The following is an 18,666-nucleotide window of genomic DNA, read 5'->3' as shown; positions in this document are numbered from 1 at the left end:
GCTCGGGGTAAACCTGAACAAGCTCTCTCAGTGGGCTTTGAGGGTCTGTTTGCCGGCTTCCTGTGTGTCTTCCTTTAGCCGTGTGCTAATACACAGTAAATTCCAGGTAATGAAATTGCTGCTGGGAGCCTGGATGCATTTGTAATTTTATTATTTACCCCAGTTGTCTTCAATAGCAGCGCTAATAACTTGCACACTGGTCAGCAGAATGATTTCCTCACAATTCTACCTATGGAATGCTTCTCATGATTTTGAATTTTTACCAAGTTGACAGGTAAAAAAATTGGGCATGTAGTGAAGTATGAATATTTTATGAGTAAAATTATACATCTTATAGTCAAGACATTGGAATTTTCTTTTTTTTTTTTTCATTTTTATTAACATTTTCCATGATTATAAAATATATCCCATGGTAATTCCCTCCCTCCCCACCCCCACACTTTCCCGTTTGAAATTCCATTCTTAATCATATTACCTCCCCATTACAAACATTGTAATTACATATATACAATATCAACCTATTAAGTATCCTCCTCCCTTCCTTTCTCCACCCTTTATGTCTCCTTTTCAACTTACTGGCCTCTGCTACTAAGTATTTTCATTCTCACGCAGAAGCCCAGTCATCTGTAGCTAGGATCCCCATATGAGAGAGAACATGTGGCGCTTGGCTTTCTGGGCCTGGGTTACCTGACTTAGTATAATACTTTCCAGGTCCATCCATTTTTCTGCAAATTTCATAACTTCATTTTTCTTTACCGCTGAGTAGAACTCCATTGTATAAATGTACCACATCTTCATTATCCACTCATCTGTTGAGGGACATCTAGGCTGGTTCCATTTCCCAGCTATTATAAATTGAGCAGCAATAAACATGGTTGAGCATGTACTTCTAAGGAAATGAGATGAGTCCTTTGGATATATGCCTAGGAGTGCTATAGCTGGGTCATATGGTAGATCAATCTCTAGCTGCTTTAGGAACCTCCACACTGTTTTCCACAATGGCTGGACCAGATTGCATTCCCACCAGCAGTGCAGAAGGGTTCCTTTTTTTCCACATCCCCGCCAACATTTATGATCATTTGTTTTCATGATGGTGGCCAATCTGACAGGAGTGAGATGGAATCTCAATGTAGTTTTAATCTGCATTTCCCTGATGACTAGTGACGTAGAACATTTTTTTAGGTGCTTATATGCCATTCGTATTTCTTCCTTTGAGAACTCTCTATTTAGCTCCTTAGCCCATTTTTTGATTGGCTTGTTTGATTCTTTATTAGTTAACTTTTTGAGTTCTTTGTATATCCTAGATATTAATCCTCTATCAGATATATAGCTGGCGAAGATTTTTTCCCATTCTGTAGGTTGCCTCTTTGCTTTTTTCACTGTGTCCTTTGCGGTGCAAAATCTTTGTAATTTCATTAGGTCCCAGTGGTTAATCTGTGGTTTTATTGCCTGAGCAATTGGGGTTGTATTCAGAAAGTCTTTGCCAAGACCAATATGTTGAAGGGTTTCCCCTACTTTTTCCTCTAGCAGTTTCAAAGTTTCCGGTCTGATGTTAAGGTCTTTAATCCATTTGGACTTAATTCTTGTGCATGGCGAGAGAGAAGAATCTATTTTCATCCTTCTGCAGATATTTATCCAGTTTTCTAAACACCATTTGCTGAAGAGGCTGTCTCTTCTCCAGTGAGTATTTTTGGCATTTTTATCGAATATCAGGTGGCTATAGCTACTTGGGCTTACATCTGGGTCCTCTATTCTGTTCCACTGATCTACATGTCTGTTTTTGTGCCAGTACCATGCTGTTTTTGTTACTATGGCTCTGTAGTATAGGTTAAAATCAGGTATGGTGATACCACCAGCCTCTTTTTTGTTGCTCAGTATTATTTTAGATATTCGAGGTTTTTTGTGATTCCAAATGAATTTTTGGATTGTTTTTTCTATTTCCATGAAGAAAGCCTTTGGAATTTTGATAGGGATTGCATTAAATGTGTAGATTGCTTTAGGTAAGATTGCCATTTTCACGATATTGATTCTTCCAATCCAGGAACAAGGGATGTTTCTCCACTTTCTAATGTCTTGTGCAATTTCTCGCTTGAGTGTTTTAAAGTTCTCATTGTATAGATTCTTTACTTCCTTGGTTAGGTTTATTCCAAGGTATTTTATTTTTTTTTTGGAATTTTCTTTTTGTGTGAAATGCCTTTTAATATCCTTTGTTCTTTCTTTGATTTTTTTTTTTTTTTTTCGAGATAGGGTCTTACTCTAGCCCAGGCTGACCTGGAATTCACTATGTCCTCTCAGGCTGGCCTCGACTCTCAGCGATATACTTACCTTTGCCTCCCGAGTGCTGGGATTAAAGGCGTGCACCACCACGTCTGGCTGTCTTTTGATATTTTAAAAAATATTTTTATTTTTATTTATTTATTAGAGAGAGAGAATGGGCACACCAGGGCTTCCGGCTACTGCAGATGAACTCCAGACACATGTACCACCTTGTGTCTGCATCTGGTTTATGTGGGTCCTGGGGAATCAAACCTAGGTCCTTTGGCCCTGCAGGCAAGCACCTTAACCACTAAGCCATCTCCCCAGCCCTTTTTATTTTTATTTTATTTTATTTTTCGGGGGGGGGGGTTCGTTTTGTTTTGTTTTTTGTTTTTCGATGTAGGGTCTCACTCTGGCCCAGGCTGACCTGGAATTCACTGTGTAGTCTCAGGGTGGCCTCGAACTCACGCTGATCCTCCTACCTCTGCCTCGCGAGTGCTGGGATTAAAGGCGTGCACCACCATGCCCGGCTTTCTTTGGTTTTTTTCAAGGTGGGGTCTCACTGTAGCTCAGGCTGACCTGGAGTTCACTATGTAGTCTCAGGGTGATAGGACGTCCTCTATGTCCTTGGCCATTCTGGTAGGAGGAGATTTTATTGGTCTGCAAAGTACCCCCTTTCTTGGTTCAGGCGTCCTGGGAAACTGCTTAACAGTTTCTTATAAAATGAAACATTTACTGTATGACCCCACACTTGCATTCTTGGGTATTTATCCCAGAGAAACGAAAACTTTGTTTTCACAAAAACACACACGTGACTTTTCATGTAGCAGTTTGGTTGGTAATTGGCTTATACTGGAAACAACCCAGGTGTCCTTCAGTGGGTGAATGGTCAAACTATTACGTAACAGGAAACATGAATGAGAAGTAAAAAGGGGCCTTCTATTGTCACATCAGCAATATAGATGAATCTCTAGTTTATCATAGTTGAAAACTCCAGTCCCTAAAGGCTGAATTAGATTCTGTTATCCCATTTGTAATTTTAGAAATAGGGGCTGGAGAGCTAAGTAGTTAAGACACTTTCCCGCAAAGCCCAAGACCCAGGTTTGATTCTCCAATACCCATGTGAAGCCAGATACACAAGGTGGCACATGCATCTAGAGTTTGTTTGCAGTGGCTAGAGGCCCTGGCACACCCATTCTCTCTGTCTCTCTCAAATAAATAAATAATATTTAAAATAGTCAGTTAAAACTTTTTAGAAATAGTAAACAGATTAAAGATTGCCAGGGTTTAAGGATAGGCAGGATAGGAGAGAAGGAGATATGACTATAAAGCAAAACAAGTATTTTTGGCAGTGGAACTTTTCCGTAGTTGACCCTAGTGGAGGCCACATGAACTTGCTCACGTGGAAAAGTTATATAGAACTAACTTCCACACACAAGTGAACGCACATAACCTGGGGCCTCTGAGTGTGGTTAGTGGTTTGTATCTGGGTCTGTATTGTGCTTGTCTTACTGTAGTTCTGAGAGGAGTTGCAATTGGGGAGAACTAAGTACATAAGGGCCTGAACACAGATCACAGTAAAAATTCTAGTCAAAGTTAAATCTCTTTTTGCTGTGATACCAAGTTTGAAATGGGGTGTTAGGGGCTCAGGAAAGTCCTTGGACCCCTGGGTTTGTGTTTGCATTTAACCAAAGATTGGGCAAACCAAACTGAGAAGGATCATTATTAAATTACTATATTTATGGCTGGTTAAGGTGCATGCCTGTAAAGCCTAAGGACCAGGTTCGACTCTCCAGGTCCCACATAAGCCAGATGCACATGGTGGCATATGCATTGGGAGTTGGTTTACAGTGGCTAGAAGCCCTGTTGTGCCCATTTCCAGTCTCTCTCCCTGTCTCCCTCTCTCTAATAAATAAATAAATAATTATGTTTATTAGGTAAGTAAAAAAAAACCAAGGGAAGGAAAATGAACATCCACATGGTCTTAGAGCCCACATGGTGGGCCTGGAAGTTAGAGAGGGAAGAAAAGGAAGTACGAAGAGCTGCTGCCAGGAGGAGGCCCGGGGGCGGGCGGTAAAGAGCCCATGTGGGGTTGGGTTAGCGAGTTCGCGCCTTACCTTAGCCCAGCCAGCGGCCCAGGGGTGGTCAGGCAATGCAGAGAGCTTGCCTTGCGCCCTCGTAAACGGATTTATAACTTCATTTTAGTGGGCTTTACCTTCTGGCTCTGGTGAGCCAGAGAGACAGCTGGTTGGGCCAGAGGCTGTCTCAGGAAGAGGCTAGCCTGGACACCAAGTTCTGGGGGCCAAACTCGACCAGCCACAATGTCAGGATTAGATTCAAATTCTAGGAAAGGGGACCTCCTTCCCAAGGAGGGGCTCAGGTATGGGAAAACAAATCTAAGGAACTCCTTTGGGCATGAGATAAGAAGTCCTATCATCCTTTGGTCTTTGGCAAGTGCAGACACCCCTGCCTTTGCTTTCAGAGGCCGGGTTACCCTGACGCACCCTCGCTGCCTAACAGAGCCCCCTGGCTTCCTCTCGGGCTCTCCCAAAGGCACCACGTGCTGGAGATTTGGCCCCAGTGATGCTCTCCCATGTGCGTCGAGCGCTGCTGGGCATCAGCTAAGGGTCCGAGCGCTGCAGTGGGTGTGAGAAGAGCATTGGTCCCAACCCGATACTCCGCCCTGGCAGGTCCCAGGAAGCTCTGAGCAGGGTGCCTCCAGGTTCTCTGGGACGGCTCCGTTGGGTGGCCTGTGGCCCATCACTTCGTGTGTGTGTGTGTGGGGGGGGAATCTTTGCTCAGACTACAGTGCATCAGAACAGTGAGGGGGAAGGGTGGAAGGGCTCACTGTCGTGAGCGCAGGGTACCCCTTGTGCTTAGCATTGGTGCAGGAGATGGCTGTGTGCCACAGTGGTTCTCAGAACGTGCCAAGGGCGCTTATCACAGGAGCCCGGCTACTCTTGCAAGGGAGGCTGTGAGGCCAACGGAATTTTTGTTACACCGCTTAGGAGTTATTTGCAAAGCCCTGTCACTTTCTTGGAAGTATTCAAGGGAGTTTTACACCAATGGACAAGAGACCATATTAAGTACAGGGGCAGATGATAGAGCCCGGCTGTTTTCTGTTAAGGCGGCACTAAAGAGATATGTAACATGCAAATCAATATCATCCTTTTATGTTTTGGAAAATAGTTCCTTTCAAATATGTTATTTAGCTGGGCGTGGTAGCGCACGCCTTTAATCTCAGCATTCGGGAGGCAGAGGTAGAAGGATTACTGTGAGTTTGAGGCCACACTGAGACTACAGTAAATTCCAGGTCAGCCTGGACTAGAGTGAAACCCTACCTTGAAAAACCAAAAGTAAATAAATAAAATAATAAAATACATTATTTAGGATGGGTATGGTGGTGCACGTCTTTAATCCCAGCACCTGGGAGGCAGAGGTAGGAGGATCACAGTGAGTTTGAGGCCACCCTGAGACTACAGAGTAGATTCCAGGTCAGCCAGAACTAGAGCAAGACCCTACCTCAAAACAAAAGAAAAATTATATCAACATTATGGTGGTGGTGTTGCTTTAAAATGATTTAGTCTAAAATTTTTTCTGAGTTTTAACTTTTTAACAGGTGAATAGCAATAGATGGAACCCACAGATGCCAAAGGTCTTTGGGTCCTCATTCATTTCTGAGAATGTATAGGATATTTGATACTAAAAGCCTGAGAACTATTGCCTGGTAGCCAAAAGTCTGTGGGTTTAAATTTTAAATTTAGCTTTAGCTTGTGACCATGGGCTAGTCATTTAGCCACAGTAATTGACTTCTCCTCAAGTAAATAGTCATATTTTTATTCTGATCTAACTCCTTGAAGGAAGTAATTAAATATAAAAGACAGGCTGGAGAGATGGCTTAGCAGTTAAGGCACTTGCCTGCAAAGCCAAAGGACCCTGGTTTGATTCTCCAAGACCCATATAAGCCAGATGCACAAGGGGGAGCATGCATCTGGAGTTTGTCTGTAGTGACTGGAGGCCCTGGTGCACCTTTTCTCTTTCCCTCTCTCTCTCTCTCTCTCTCTCTCTCTCTCTCTCTCTCTCTGTGTCTTCTTCTTTTTCTCTCTCAAATAAAAAAAAGTCTCATGGTAAATATCTATCTATCTGTATTCACATATATATATAGCTCTTTAAAAAATGCCCTTGCTAAATGTAGGAGAGCTTAATAGTTCCACAACTAAATGAATTTTAGGCAGTCCACTAACTTTTTTTTTTTTTTTTGAGGCAAACCCAACATATTGGACTTTTTATAATGTGAGAGCAAGAGAGAGAGAAAGAGAGACAGACAGACAGAGACAGAGAATTGGCACACCAGGGCCTCCAGCCAGTGCATTCAAACTCCAGATATGTGTACCATCTTGTGCATATGTGTGACCTTACATGCTTGCGTCACCTTGTGTGTCTGGCTTATGTGGGTCCTAGAGAATTGAACCTGGGTCCTCAGGCTTCACAGGCAAGTGCCTTAACCGCTAAGCCATCTCTCCAGCACTGTTCTTAGTTATTTATTTTGAAAGAGAGAAAGAGGCAGAGAGAGGCCAGGGCCTTCAGCCGCTGTGAACAAATTCCAGATGTGTGTGTCCCCTTGTTTGCTTATGTCACTGTGTGTCTGGCTTATGTGGGACCTAGAGATTTGAACAGAAGTTCTTAGGCTTTGCAGGCCAGTGCCTTAACCATGAAGCCATCTCTCCAGCCCTTTTTTTTTTTTTCATTTTAGTATTAACCCTTGTAATGTCCTTATGAATTTATTTTTCTCAGGTTCTCTGTCAAGGAATTAAGTAAACGTATCTGTCAGCCTTTTAAGTCAGGAAGGTATTCCTAATGCTATGAAGTAGAATGGCAAGGAGTGCTTTGAGAAACTCCTGGCCAGCTTTGTGACTTTGGGCAAGTGACTTTGTCTCTGTCTGTCTTGGCTTCCTCCCCATGTATACGTGAGAAATAGGCCTAATACCTCACTAGGGAATCATGTGTACAACAGTGCACATGACGGCTGCCTATAGAAAAAACGGCAGTGTTTGTCAGCAGAAGGTACAAGAAGAAATGTCTCTTGCCCAACTTTTAAAATATTTTTTATTTGCAACCAGAGAGAGAGAGAGAAAAAAAGAGGGGGGGGCATGTGGGGCCCTCCTACCATTGCAGAAGAGCTCCAAATACATGCACCTCTCTGTGGACCTGGATTTATATGGGTACTGGGTGACAGAATCCCGGCCTTCAGGGTTTGCAAGCAAAAGGCCAAACCGCTGAGCCACCTCTCCATTCCCCTGTCTTTTTTTTTTTTTTTTAAGGTTTAGAGAGAGTTTATTATCTTATAGATATAACTTAAAGGGCTTAAAAGAAGGAAAAAGGAGAGAGTATAGAGGGCCAGCCCAGAGACCCAGCGTGTGGTCATTTGTGTGGTATGAATGGGGGCTGAGCCAGCCAGACCCAGGGCCTGGTTTCTAGTCTGAGTGCATGCTGAGCTAACTGTCTATAACGCCGGGTTCAGGTTTGATCCTTCATCTAGGAAAGGGTAACCCCTTTCTAGAGAGGGACTCAGGTTCAGTTTAAGGAGAAACAGATCCTAGGAAAGTCCCCTAGCCATGTCCTCCTCTGACCTCCAGTAAAGTGGAGATCAGGGACGTTCCCTGCTTTTGCTCCGCAACCCACCTCAGTCCTCCGAAGTGCCCCTAGCTTCTGCTCGGGAACCGGGTCAGTGGGGCCACTGGATGTGGCGTGTGAGAGTACCTCTCCAGTGGATCTGTTTTGGGGTCTTTCAGTGACCCTAAAAGTCACTGGTATACTGCCAGAAGACAGTCCTGGATAAAGACATTGGAGAGAAAGAATAAAAGCCAGAAGTTGGGGCAGTGGGAACTGAGCAACTTGGAGCTCTTTAGGGTTCCCATTCTTGTAGACTTCACAGCCCTGAAGGGCAATCGAGGGGGCCCAGGTAGATGGAGATAGATTGTCATAGAACCGGCTGACTGTGGGTTGCCAGTGAGAGAAGATAAGGCTAAAACGGCAGCTGTGGGGGTGGGGGTACAGTTAGGGTGACTGGGCCCCTGAAGGTGAAAAGTGCAGGGAAGTTTGCACTTACTAGAAATCAGAGATGATCTGACTTCTTAGCTCTTGCCTAGTGTCCCAGACCTATTTTTCCACAAGCAGTCAGGACCCCTCTTGGGAGGAAGGTCTTTCATAGGAGTTAAACATTGTGGTTGGTCAAGCTCTATCCCCGGGACTTGATGTCAAGGGGCTAACCTCTTCCTGAGACAGCCGCTATCCCTAACCAGCCAGCCGTCCGTCCCTCTGGTTCGCCTGAGCAGGACGACAGCCCACCTTTGCACGGGAGGGCAGGCTCTCTGACCACTTGGGAACTTCCAGCGGTGGGTGAGTTTCTCCCGCGGCTGGGCCTGGGCTGGCTCGGCCCAGGCTACACGGGATCTTCATCCCCTCCAGCTCCCCACATGTCAGGAGCTCCTTGAACTTCTCTCTCCACGCTTTTCTCCCCCAGGCCCTCCACATGGGATCTCTAGCCACGTGGGTGCCTTTCCTTGGCTCTACTCCTCTCAATAAATATAATAATTTAATAATTATCCTCAATTTTCTTTTTTATTTAATTCTTTGACTAAAATTAGAAACGAACTTAGAGTTTGGGGTTCAAGAACTTTCCTGGACCCTTAGCACCCCGTTATGCTGGGGCACACGAGGTCCAAAAATTAGCCGAGTTACTATAATCAGAGATATTAGGCATAATTTTCTTCCACCTTGAAGATCCAGAAATCTATTTCTAAGGCTGCTCACTGACTTCTTGCCCTGTCTTGAGTGAGCTTAAGCGAGTTGATACACACGTTAATTAGCAGTCATCCCCATTTCTTTTCCCTTTGCTCCTTTGAAGGACTCCTGAGCGGCCAGACTTCCCTGACCAATGCCAAGTTGGAGAAGCTGGATTCTCAGCAGGTGCTGCAGCTCTGCCTGCGTTACCAGGATCACCTGCACCAGTGTGCGGAGGCTGTCGCCTTCGATCAGAACGCTCTGGTGAAGCGCATCAAAGAGGTAATGTGATAATGGGGGGTAACATCACTGAGTCAGTGTCTCGAGCCCTTAAGTCCTGATTTCATCTATGCTGGGCATGTTAGCCAGTGGAGGGAAGCGGTCGTTTCCCATGTAAAGGGGAGGCTGTCTTTCCCAGCACTAAAACACAAGGGGATGCGGGGGGGGGGGGGGTCGGAATGGGCCATGGGCCACAGGCTAGAATAACCTGGAGTTTGAGTCTTGTTCACTGCTGATTTAGTTGGGCTTGTTTAATTTCTGTTGACTCGTGAAAAATGGGCCTAGGGCTGGGAGGTGGTTCAGGGGGTTAAAGGTGCTTGCTTGCAAAGCCTCTAAGCCTGGAATTGATTTCCTGATACCCACAAAAAGCCAGATGCACCAAGTGGTGCATGCATCTGGAATCAGTTTGCAGTGGCTAAAGGCCCTGGCAGGACCGTACTCTCTTCACTTACAATTAAATTAAAAAAATTTTTTTTTTTTGGTTTTACGAGGTAGGGTCTCACTTTAGATCAGGCTGACCTGAAATTCTCTGTGTAGTCTCAGGGTAGCCTCAAACTCACGGTGATCCTCCTACCTCTGCCTCCTGAGTGCTGTGATTAAAGGCGTGCACCACCATGCCTGGCAATAAAAATATTTTTTTTAATTAATTAATTTATTTATTTGAGAGTGACAGACACAGAGAGAAAGACAGATAGAGGGAGAGAGAGAGAATGGGCGCGCCAGGGCTTCCAGCCTCTGCAAACGAACTCCAATCGGGTGCGCCCCCTTGTGCATCTGGCTAACGTGGGACCTGGAGAACCAAGCCTCGAACCGGGGTCCTTAGGCTTCACAGGCAAGCGCTTAACCGCTAAGCCATCTCTCCAGCCCAATAAAAATATTTTTAAAACTAGCTGAAGGCTAGAGAGATGGCTTAGCTGTTAAAGCACTTGTCTGTAAGGCCTCAGGACCTGTGTCCAACTCTCCAGGTCCCACGAAAGCCAGATGCACAAGGTGACGCAAGTGGGCAAGGTCACACATTCGTGCAAGGTGGCGCATGCCGTCTAGAGTTTGACTGCAGTGACTGGAGGCTGTGGCATGCCAATTCTCTCTCTCTCTTGCTCTCGCTACTTCTCATTTAAAAAAAAAAAAGCCAGGCATGGTGGTGGTTGCAGTCAGGTTCACACTGCTGACAGAAATCATCCAACCAAGAGCAGCTTGTGAGAAAAAAGGGTTTATTTTGGCTTATAGACTTGAGGGAAGTTCCATGATGGCAGGGAAAACAATGGCATGAGCAGAGGGTGGACATCACCTCCTACTTAACATCAGATGGGCAATAACAACAGGAAAGTAGGCCAAACACTTGTAAGGGGAAGCTGACTGTAACAGCCATATGCCCGCCCCCAACAGTACATGGCCTCCAGATTGCCATGAGCTAGGGACCTAAGCATTCAGAACACATGAGTTTATAGGGGACACCTGAATCAAACCACCATATTCCACCCCTGGCCCCCATAAATGATAACCATATGTGATGTAAAATGTAATGCACTCAGTCCAACTTTCAAAGTCCCCATGGTTTTTATCAATCCCAATGATGTTAAAACATACCCATAGTCCAAGGCCTTTTTCTTGTTTAATTTTTGTGTATTTGAGAGATGGAAGCAGAGAGAATGGGTGCCCCAGGTCCTCTAGCCACTGCAGATGAACTCCAGACACATGTACCACCTTGTGCATCTGGTTTACATGGGACCTGAGGAATCTAACCTGGGTCCTTAGGCTTCACAGGCAAGAGCCTTAACCCCTATGCCATCTCTCCAGCCTAGCCCAATGTCACAGCACATTGTCAAGATGGCAGGGTTTCTTGGCCCTGTGCTTGGTGGAATCTGCTGGGATTTTTTTTTTTTTCCAATGTAGTTGATGGAAAGATTTTCATATTCACTGAAGCAGACAGAGAGAACAGTGAACATTCCCAGTTTACCAGGTTCCAACAGTTGTCAACTTGGACACTTCTGTTTCCTCTTATTCCTACTCACTGCCACCTCTGTCTCATCATAAATCCCAGACATATAGTGTTATGCATAGACAGTTAAGTATGTATGTGTAAAAGGAAAGGATTTTTTTTTCCTGTTTTTCTTTTTAAAAATATTTATTTATTTGAGAAAGAGAGACAGGAAGAGACAGACAGAGAGAAAGAGAGAATGGGCACACCAGGGCCTTTAGCCACTGCATGAATTCTGGATGCATGTGTCTACTTGTGCATCTGGCTTATGTGGGTCTTGGGGAATTGAACCTGGGTCTTTTAGGCTTTGCAGGCAAATGCCTTAACTGCTAAGCCATTTCCGTAGCCCTCTGTTTTCATTTTCAAGGTAGGGTCTCATTCTGGCCCAGGCTTACCTGGAATTCACTTTGTAGTCTCAGTGTGGCCTTGAACTCATGGCAGTCCTCCTGCCTCTGCCTCTGAAGTGTTGGGATTAAAGGCCTGTGCCACCACACCAGCTAAGGAAGTGATTTTTTTTTTTTTTTTGGAAATATGGTTTCACTCTAGCTCAGGCTGACCTGGAATTCACTGTGTAGTTTCAGGGTGGCCTCAAACTCATTGCAGTCCTCCTACCTCTGCCTCCCAAGTGCTGGGATTAAAGGCCTGTGCTACCATGTCTGGCTAGGAAATAATTTTTTTTCCTTTTTTTTTTAAGTTTTTTGTTCATTTTTATCTATTTATTTGAGAGTGACAGAGAGAGAAAGAGGCAGATAGATAGATAGAGAGAATGGGCGCACCAGGGCTTCCAGCCACTGCAAACGAACTCCAGACACGTGCGCCCCCTTGTGCACCTGGCTAACGTGGGTCTTGGAGAATCGAGCCTCGAACCGGGGTCCTTAGGCTTCACAGGCAAGGGCTTAACCGCTAAGCCATCTCTCCAGCCCAGGAAATAATTTTTAAAGTTTTATTAATTCGTATGGATATTGGGTTTAGAGAAAACTCATCCAATTAATTGAGATTATCTGAATAATTCCCCTTCCATGTTGCTTCTCCCAAAGACAGACATAACCTTAATATAATGAGCAAACCTGGGAAATTAGCATTGGTACAATGCTGTTAACTAAATGAAGACCTTTTTAAGATTGCACCATTTTTTCCGATTATCAAAGAACTTCTTACATACCTAACATACTTAACAGCAGTGACTTAATTCACTCAGCATCACTGAGGTGCTCTTTGGAACGTGCAGATTGCCTAGTCTCTCTCTCCAAGCCAGCCAACTAGACTAGTCTCGGAGGGGCACTGGCTGGCCACTGGTACTTAGGTGATTCTTGTGTGTAGCCAGGGTTGAGGACCAATGTGCTGGAGCATTTGTTTAAGAATATTAAACTGAGTTTAAAATTTTGTTGGAGTAACTTTGAGATTCTTTTCAAATGCTCAGGACAGGTTGAGTTTTCCTAATCCACAAATCTAAGAAATTGTGTTTTACCTCCAGCGTCTGAAAGGTCTTGAGCTCCACATAATGCCACAAATGGACAATTCTGCACCTTATCTCCTGCAGCAGCCACAGGATGGGGCTGGGGATGAAGCTTAGTGGAAGAGAGCTTACCAGGCATGGGTGAGTTCCTGAGTTTCATCCCCAGTGCCATAAGCAAGCAAGCAAGAAAAAATAATGCAGGCATGTTAAGAAAGATGGTATGAGCTGGGCAGGGTGGTGCACGTCTTTAATCCTCCCAGCACCCAGGAGGCAGAGGTAGGAGGATCAGGGTGAATTCAAGGCCACCCTGAGATTACATAGTAAATTCTAGGTCAGCCTGGGCTAGAGACCCTACCTCAAAAAAAAGAGACTGCGGTGGAAAGATGGCAAAGCCAGAGGACCCAGGTTCAATTCCTCAGCACCCACATAAGCCAGATGCATAAGGTGGTGCATGTGTCCATAGTTCGTTTACGGTGGCTGAAGGCCCCGGCACACCCATTCTCACTCTCTATCTGCTTCTTTCTCTCTATCAAATAAAATAAATAAATATTTAATTAAAAAAAAACTGCTTTGGGAGAATCAGGAAAATTCATAAAAAAAAAAAAGACTGGAGGGATAGCTTAGCGGTTAAGGCATTTGCCTACAAAGCTGAAGGACCCAGGTTCAGTTCCCCAGGACCCACGTTAGCCAGATGCACGTGTCTGGAGTTCGTTTGCAGTGGCTGGAGGCGCTGGCGCACCCATTCTCTCTCTTTCTCACCCTCTTTGACAACTAAATAAATAAATTTTAAAAAAAAGAAATAAAGACAGATGGTATGGGCTGGAAAGATGGCTTAGTAGTCAAGGTACTTGCCTATGAAGCCTAAGGACCCAGGTTCAATTCCCCAGCATCCATGTAAACCAGATGCACATGGTGATGCATATGTCTGGAGTTTGTTTGCAGTGGCTAGAGGCTCTAAAGCCCCCATTCTCTCTGTATCTGCCTCTCTCTCTCTTGCTCAGATAATAAAGATTGTATAAAGTTGCCTTCAGGCTCTGTCTACAAGGTGTATATGAGATGTAAGTGAACTTCCTGTGTAAAATTGGGTCTCATCCACAAGACAGCTCGTGCACATGCAGTTATTCCAAAATATAAAGCATCCTGAGACTATTTCGTTGCCAGGCAGTAGGACTACTGCAAATGAAACAGTGCTCAGAGGACTGGGCAGGGCCTGGGGAGCTCTCTTGAGCAGAGGGAGTGGGCAGTTTCAGGGTATCTGGTTGGCGAGGTGATGTGTCCATTGTGTGTTGACCTTGAATGTTAGCGGACTCTTGACATGTGTCCATCTCTCTTTACTAAAACCCTATGGGTCGACATTAGTCACTTCCTAATGAATAGAGCAGAAAGTGTCCTTTTGATCAAACACCAGATGCTTCCTTACAATTTGATGAGAAGTGTGAAGAGGTGACATAGTGCTGAATGTGTTGAAAAGGAGAGGGACTTTCAATCTACAGCACCACATCAGCTGGACATGGTGATGCACACTTGTGAGCCCACCCATCACCTTAGCCATATAGCTTGTTTGAAGCCAGTCTGGGATCGAGAGACCATGTATTATATATATATAAAGCCGGGCGTGGTGGCGCACACTTTTAATCCCAGCACTCGGGAGGCAGAAGTAGGATTGCTGAGAGTTCGAGGCCAGTCTGAGACTACAGAGTGAATTCCAGGTCGGCCTGAGCTAGAATAAGACCCTACCTTGAAAAACAAAACACAAGCAAACAAAAAACAAAAAAAGGAGGGGAAGGGAAGGGGAGGGGAGGGGAGGAGGAGGAGGAAGCAGGACTTGGTGATCAGCCAACTGTCCAGGAAGCCACCCAGCTGGGATCCATTCACATGCACAAGGAGGCATGGCTGTGACCACTTCGATTCACATAGAAGGAAGGCTGGAGCGGCTCTCTGAGTGTTAAATGTAGAGGCTGCTCTTGAAGGATCACTCTGTGTGAACAGCATGCACATGGGGGGGGGGGGACAAGAGTGGAGGGGGACCTTAAGAAGTCAGAGTCTTAAAATAGGATTTGACGACGAGTTTCCTTAACTGTGACATGTCGCCCAGCCCGCACTGCTGAGGACCAGTCGTAGCCCTGCTTAGCGCAAAATATCTTAAGTAAAGTACGGCGATACCACTGGCCTTACTTCTGTTGCTCAGAATTGCTTTGGCTATTCAAGGTTTTTTATTCATTTGTTTATTGGTTTTTCTTTTTTTTCTGTGAGGTGGGGTCTTGCACTAGCCCAGGCTGACCTGGAATTCACTCTGTGGTCTGAGGCTGGCTTTGAACTCATGGTGATCCTCCTACCTCTGCCTCCCCAGTGCCGCCACACCCGGCTTATTCAAGGTGTTTTGTGTGTGTGTGTGTGTGTGTGTGTGTGTGTGTGTGTGTGCGCTTCCAAATGAATTTTAGGATTGTTTTTTCTGTTTCCGTGAAAAATGCCATTGGAATTTTGATGGGGCATTAAATGAGTAGATTGCTTTTGGTAAGACTGCCATTTTCACAATATTGATTCTTACAATCCAAGACCATGGGATGTTTTCCATTTCCTAGTGTCTTCTGGAATTTCTCTCTTGGGTGTTTTAAAGTTTTCATTGAAGAGATCCTGCACTTCTTTGGTTAGGTTTATTCCAAGGTACTTTACTATTTTGGAGGCAATTGTGAATGGGAATGTTTCCCCGATTTCATCCTCCGCATGTTTATTTTGGTATATGGGAAGGCTGCTGATTCCTGTGTGTTAATTTTGCATCCTGCTACGTTGTGGAAAGCATTTCTAACAGTGTGCTGGTAGACTGGCCCCTTTGGGAACTCTGCTCTTAACTCTTGAGTGCGACAGCACCCTGGACAGAGGGAAGCAGATCCTCTCAGTGAGCTGTGGCTTCCTGCAGACCCTGAATGATGTCGGTCATGCCACAGGTAAGTGGGTTTTGGAATTTGTGTCATTAAGTTAGCTCTTCTGCTTTACGCTAAGCCAGATAAAGCCACTAGGCATATTCCATTACAGACATTCTGCTACTGTGTGTGCTTAAAGGCCTTGAGAGTAAACCCATGACCTGATAATGCTGGGGTGCATTGAAAAGCATATTAGTTAACGTGGACCAGTGAGAAGCACTGGAGGGTTCCAGTGAATGGACTAGAAAGAAGCCACCTGATCAGTGTTACAAAGGGACCCCCAAGGCATGAAATTCACTACAAAAATAAGGAAGATATGCTGGGCTTGGTATGCATGCCTTCAATCCCAGCACTCAGGAGGCATAGGTAGGAGGATTGCCAAGAGTTCGATGCCAGCCTGAGACTGCAGAGTGAATTCTAGCTCAGGCTGGACTCTAGAGCCAGACCCTACCTCAAATAAAAAAAAAAAAAAAGATGAATCTTGTGATTACCAATATTCCTTTCCATTTTTACTTCCGACAGGTTGAGTATCCCTGATCCAAAATCCAAGATACTCTAAAATTTGCCCTGATATTTAGGCAGCTGCAGATTTCAGAGCATTTAGGGTTTCAGGTTGTTGGACGGAGGATGTTCAGCCTGTGCAAAGATTCTAAAATCGAAAACCCTGCAAAATCTGAAGTGCTTGCGGCCCATGCCTTTTTCACACAGCAGGCATAACCACTGGTGCTGGAAGAATTCGCAAGATGCCAGCTCCCCAGGCAGGGTTCTCCTTCTGCTGGTAGAACTGCAATGTTGAAAACCTAGCGAGGGGCCTGGAGAGATGGCTTAGTGGGTAAGGCACTTGCTTGCAAAGCCTAAGAACCCAGGTTCTGTTCCCCAGGACCCATGTAAGCACGTATCTGGAGTTGGTTTGCAGTGGCTGGAGGTCCTGGCAGGCCCATTCTCTCTTTCTCTCCAATTTAACACAAAACAAAAACGTAGCTAGGGCCATTTTCCAAGTATGTAAGCCGATCACCTCCCAGGGCAGGGATGACAGAAAGTCAGTGACCCCGCGGTTGCACATAGACTTGGTGACTAGACTGGCATTCGTATACACTGAAGTCCTTCAGTTTAGTCTGGACAGTATGGTACTGGCTAGGTGACCCTGCCTGCCTCTCTGCTGAACCTCCTGTAAGCCACAGCCCCGGACAGTCCCCATGTGGCTTTTGGGTAGATTGTGACACCCATTCTGCTTTAAAAAAAATTTTTTTTTTCAAGGTAGGGTCTCTCTTTAGCTCAGGCTGGCCTGGAACTCACTCTGTAGTCTAAGGGTGGCCTTGAACTCACAGCAATCCTCCTACCTCTTCCTCCCTAGTGCTGGGATTAAAGGTGTGCGCCACCACACCCGGCCCATTCTGCTTTCTTGGTAGGAAATTATAAAATGAGCTCTACATGTTTATTTTAAAACCAAAGATTTTGACAAGAGCATTGAGGTTCCTGGCTGATTTTGCTGCAAGACTGAGATTGAGCATTTCTGACAAGTTACTCTGATGTAAATTTCACTTGAGACCATGTGGCATTAACAGTAAGTAATTCGCCCCCTGCTTGTCCCTGGGGCAGCCTTTCTCTTCAGTAAGAAGTAGAACTGGTCCCTGGGGTGGCAGGAAATGTAGATGAAGGCCTGGCTGTTTTCTGGCTTCCTTGGGCTTGGCCCCACACTTCCTTCATAGCATCCCTGTCCTGCCAAAACACAGCCGTCCTGAAAGAGGGCCAAGCTGAGGTTATTACTCACCTATTGGAAATGCAGGCTTGTGGGTTGGTTTTTTTTTTTGTTTTTTTTTTGTGAGACATGAGCAAAGCCCAGTTGCTTGACTGCTCTGAGATTTACTCCATTCACATTCTAGAGACTGACACGTGAGCGTCGTTGAACAGTCCCCTGTGCCCCAGAGCACTGGTTAGTGCTAGTTTCATGTGCCAGACACTCGAGCCTCCTGTCCCCCATGCTCATTCCCACTCGGCCAGGCTGCGCAGGGCTCGGGCCTCAGGAAGCCTCTTGTGAGAAGCCCCAGAGCACCCGGGACCTGCAGGCTGCGGCCATACAGTGTTAAGTTCACCTGGGTGATAGAAATGGAAATAGAAAGGGTATTCCCAGGCTGGTTTTGGTGGCTCAGCAGCCAGGAGGCTGAGGTAGGAGGATCAGCCTAGGTTTCAGTGAGACCCTGCCTCAAGAGAGAAGAGAAAGGGAGGGAGGGAGAAAGAGGAAGAGAGGGAAAAGGAGAGAACAGGGGAAAAGGGGAGAGAGAAAGATGATACTCCCTGTCGTGTATGTTGTCAGTGAAGATAGCCAGGAATTTCAACAACTTTAGATGTCAGAATTACTTTTTTTTTCCTTCTAGCTCAGGCTCACCTGGAATTCACTATGTAGTCTCAGGGTGGCCTTGAACTCACGAGTGCTGGGATTAAAGGCATGCACCACCATGCCCGGCTCAGTGTTACCCTTGATTTGTATCTTAGATGTCACGTGTTGAAGGCTTGGTCCCCAGCGTGGTCCGGACTTGCAATAGGCCAAAGCTGCCGACAGACAGGGCATTGAGCTTCCCGTTCTCTTTCCATCTTACAGGTTACTCTGGTGTCCATGTCTGTTTGTAGGTAAGGTCTCATTCTAGGCCAGGCTGACCTCGAACTCAGTGATCCTCCTGCTTCAGCCTCCTGAGTGCTGGAATTAAAGGCACACACCACCCTGCCCAGCTTGGTATAAATTTATAAATTGATTTTGTAAGGTTTTTTGTTTTTGAGGTAGGGTCTCTAGCCCAGACTGACCTGGAATTCACTATGGTGTCTCAGGGTGGCCTTGAACTTGCGGCGGTGATCCACCTACCTCTGCCTCCCAAGTGCTGGGACTAAAGGCATGCGCCACCATGCCCGGTACATGAATTTTTTAATTTTATAATAATAGAAAGTTTATTCAAGACTACGGTTTCTAAAATAATGCCTAGTTTGTAGTCAGCAATGCA

The 18,666-nt window shown here is 45.4% G+C and overlaps 1 protein-coding gene across 2 annotated transcripts in view; it reads left to right on the top strand.

Annotated features, from left to right (window-relative positions):
* Positions 1-18,666, top strand: part of Borcs5 (BLOC-1 related complex subunit 5) — an 87,060-nt gene that overhangs the window by 47,299 nt on the left and 21,095 nt on the right. For both annotated transcript variants that reach the window (XM_045139713.1, XM_045139712.1), the window contains exon 3: positions 9,164-9,321. In XM_045139713.1, coding sequence (XP_044995648.1) covers positions 9,164-9,321 — 158 coding nt within the window. The remainder of the gene's footprint in view (positions 1-9,163; positions 9,322-18,666) is intronic.

This window comes from Jaculus jaculus, chromosome 23, assembly GCF_020740685.1.
Source record: "Jaculus jaculus isolate mJacJac1 chromosome 23, mJacJac1.mat.Y.cur, whole genome shotgun sequence".
NCBI classification, from domain to species: Eukaryota; Metazoa; Chordata; class Mammalia; order Rodentia; family Dipodidae; genus Jaculus; species Jaculus jaculus.
Note: the sequence above shows the minus strand (reverse complement) of the source record. Positions and strands in the feature narration are given on the sequence as shown.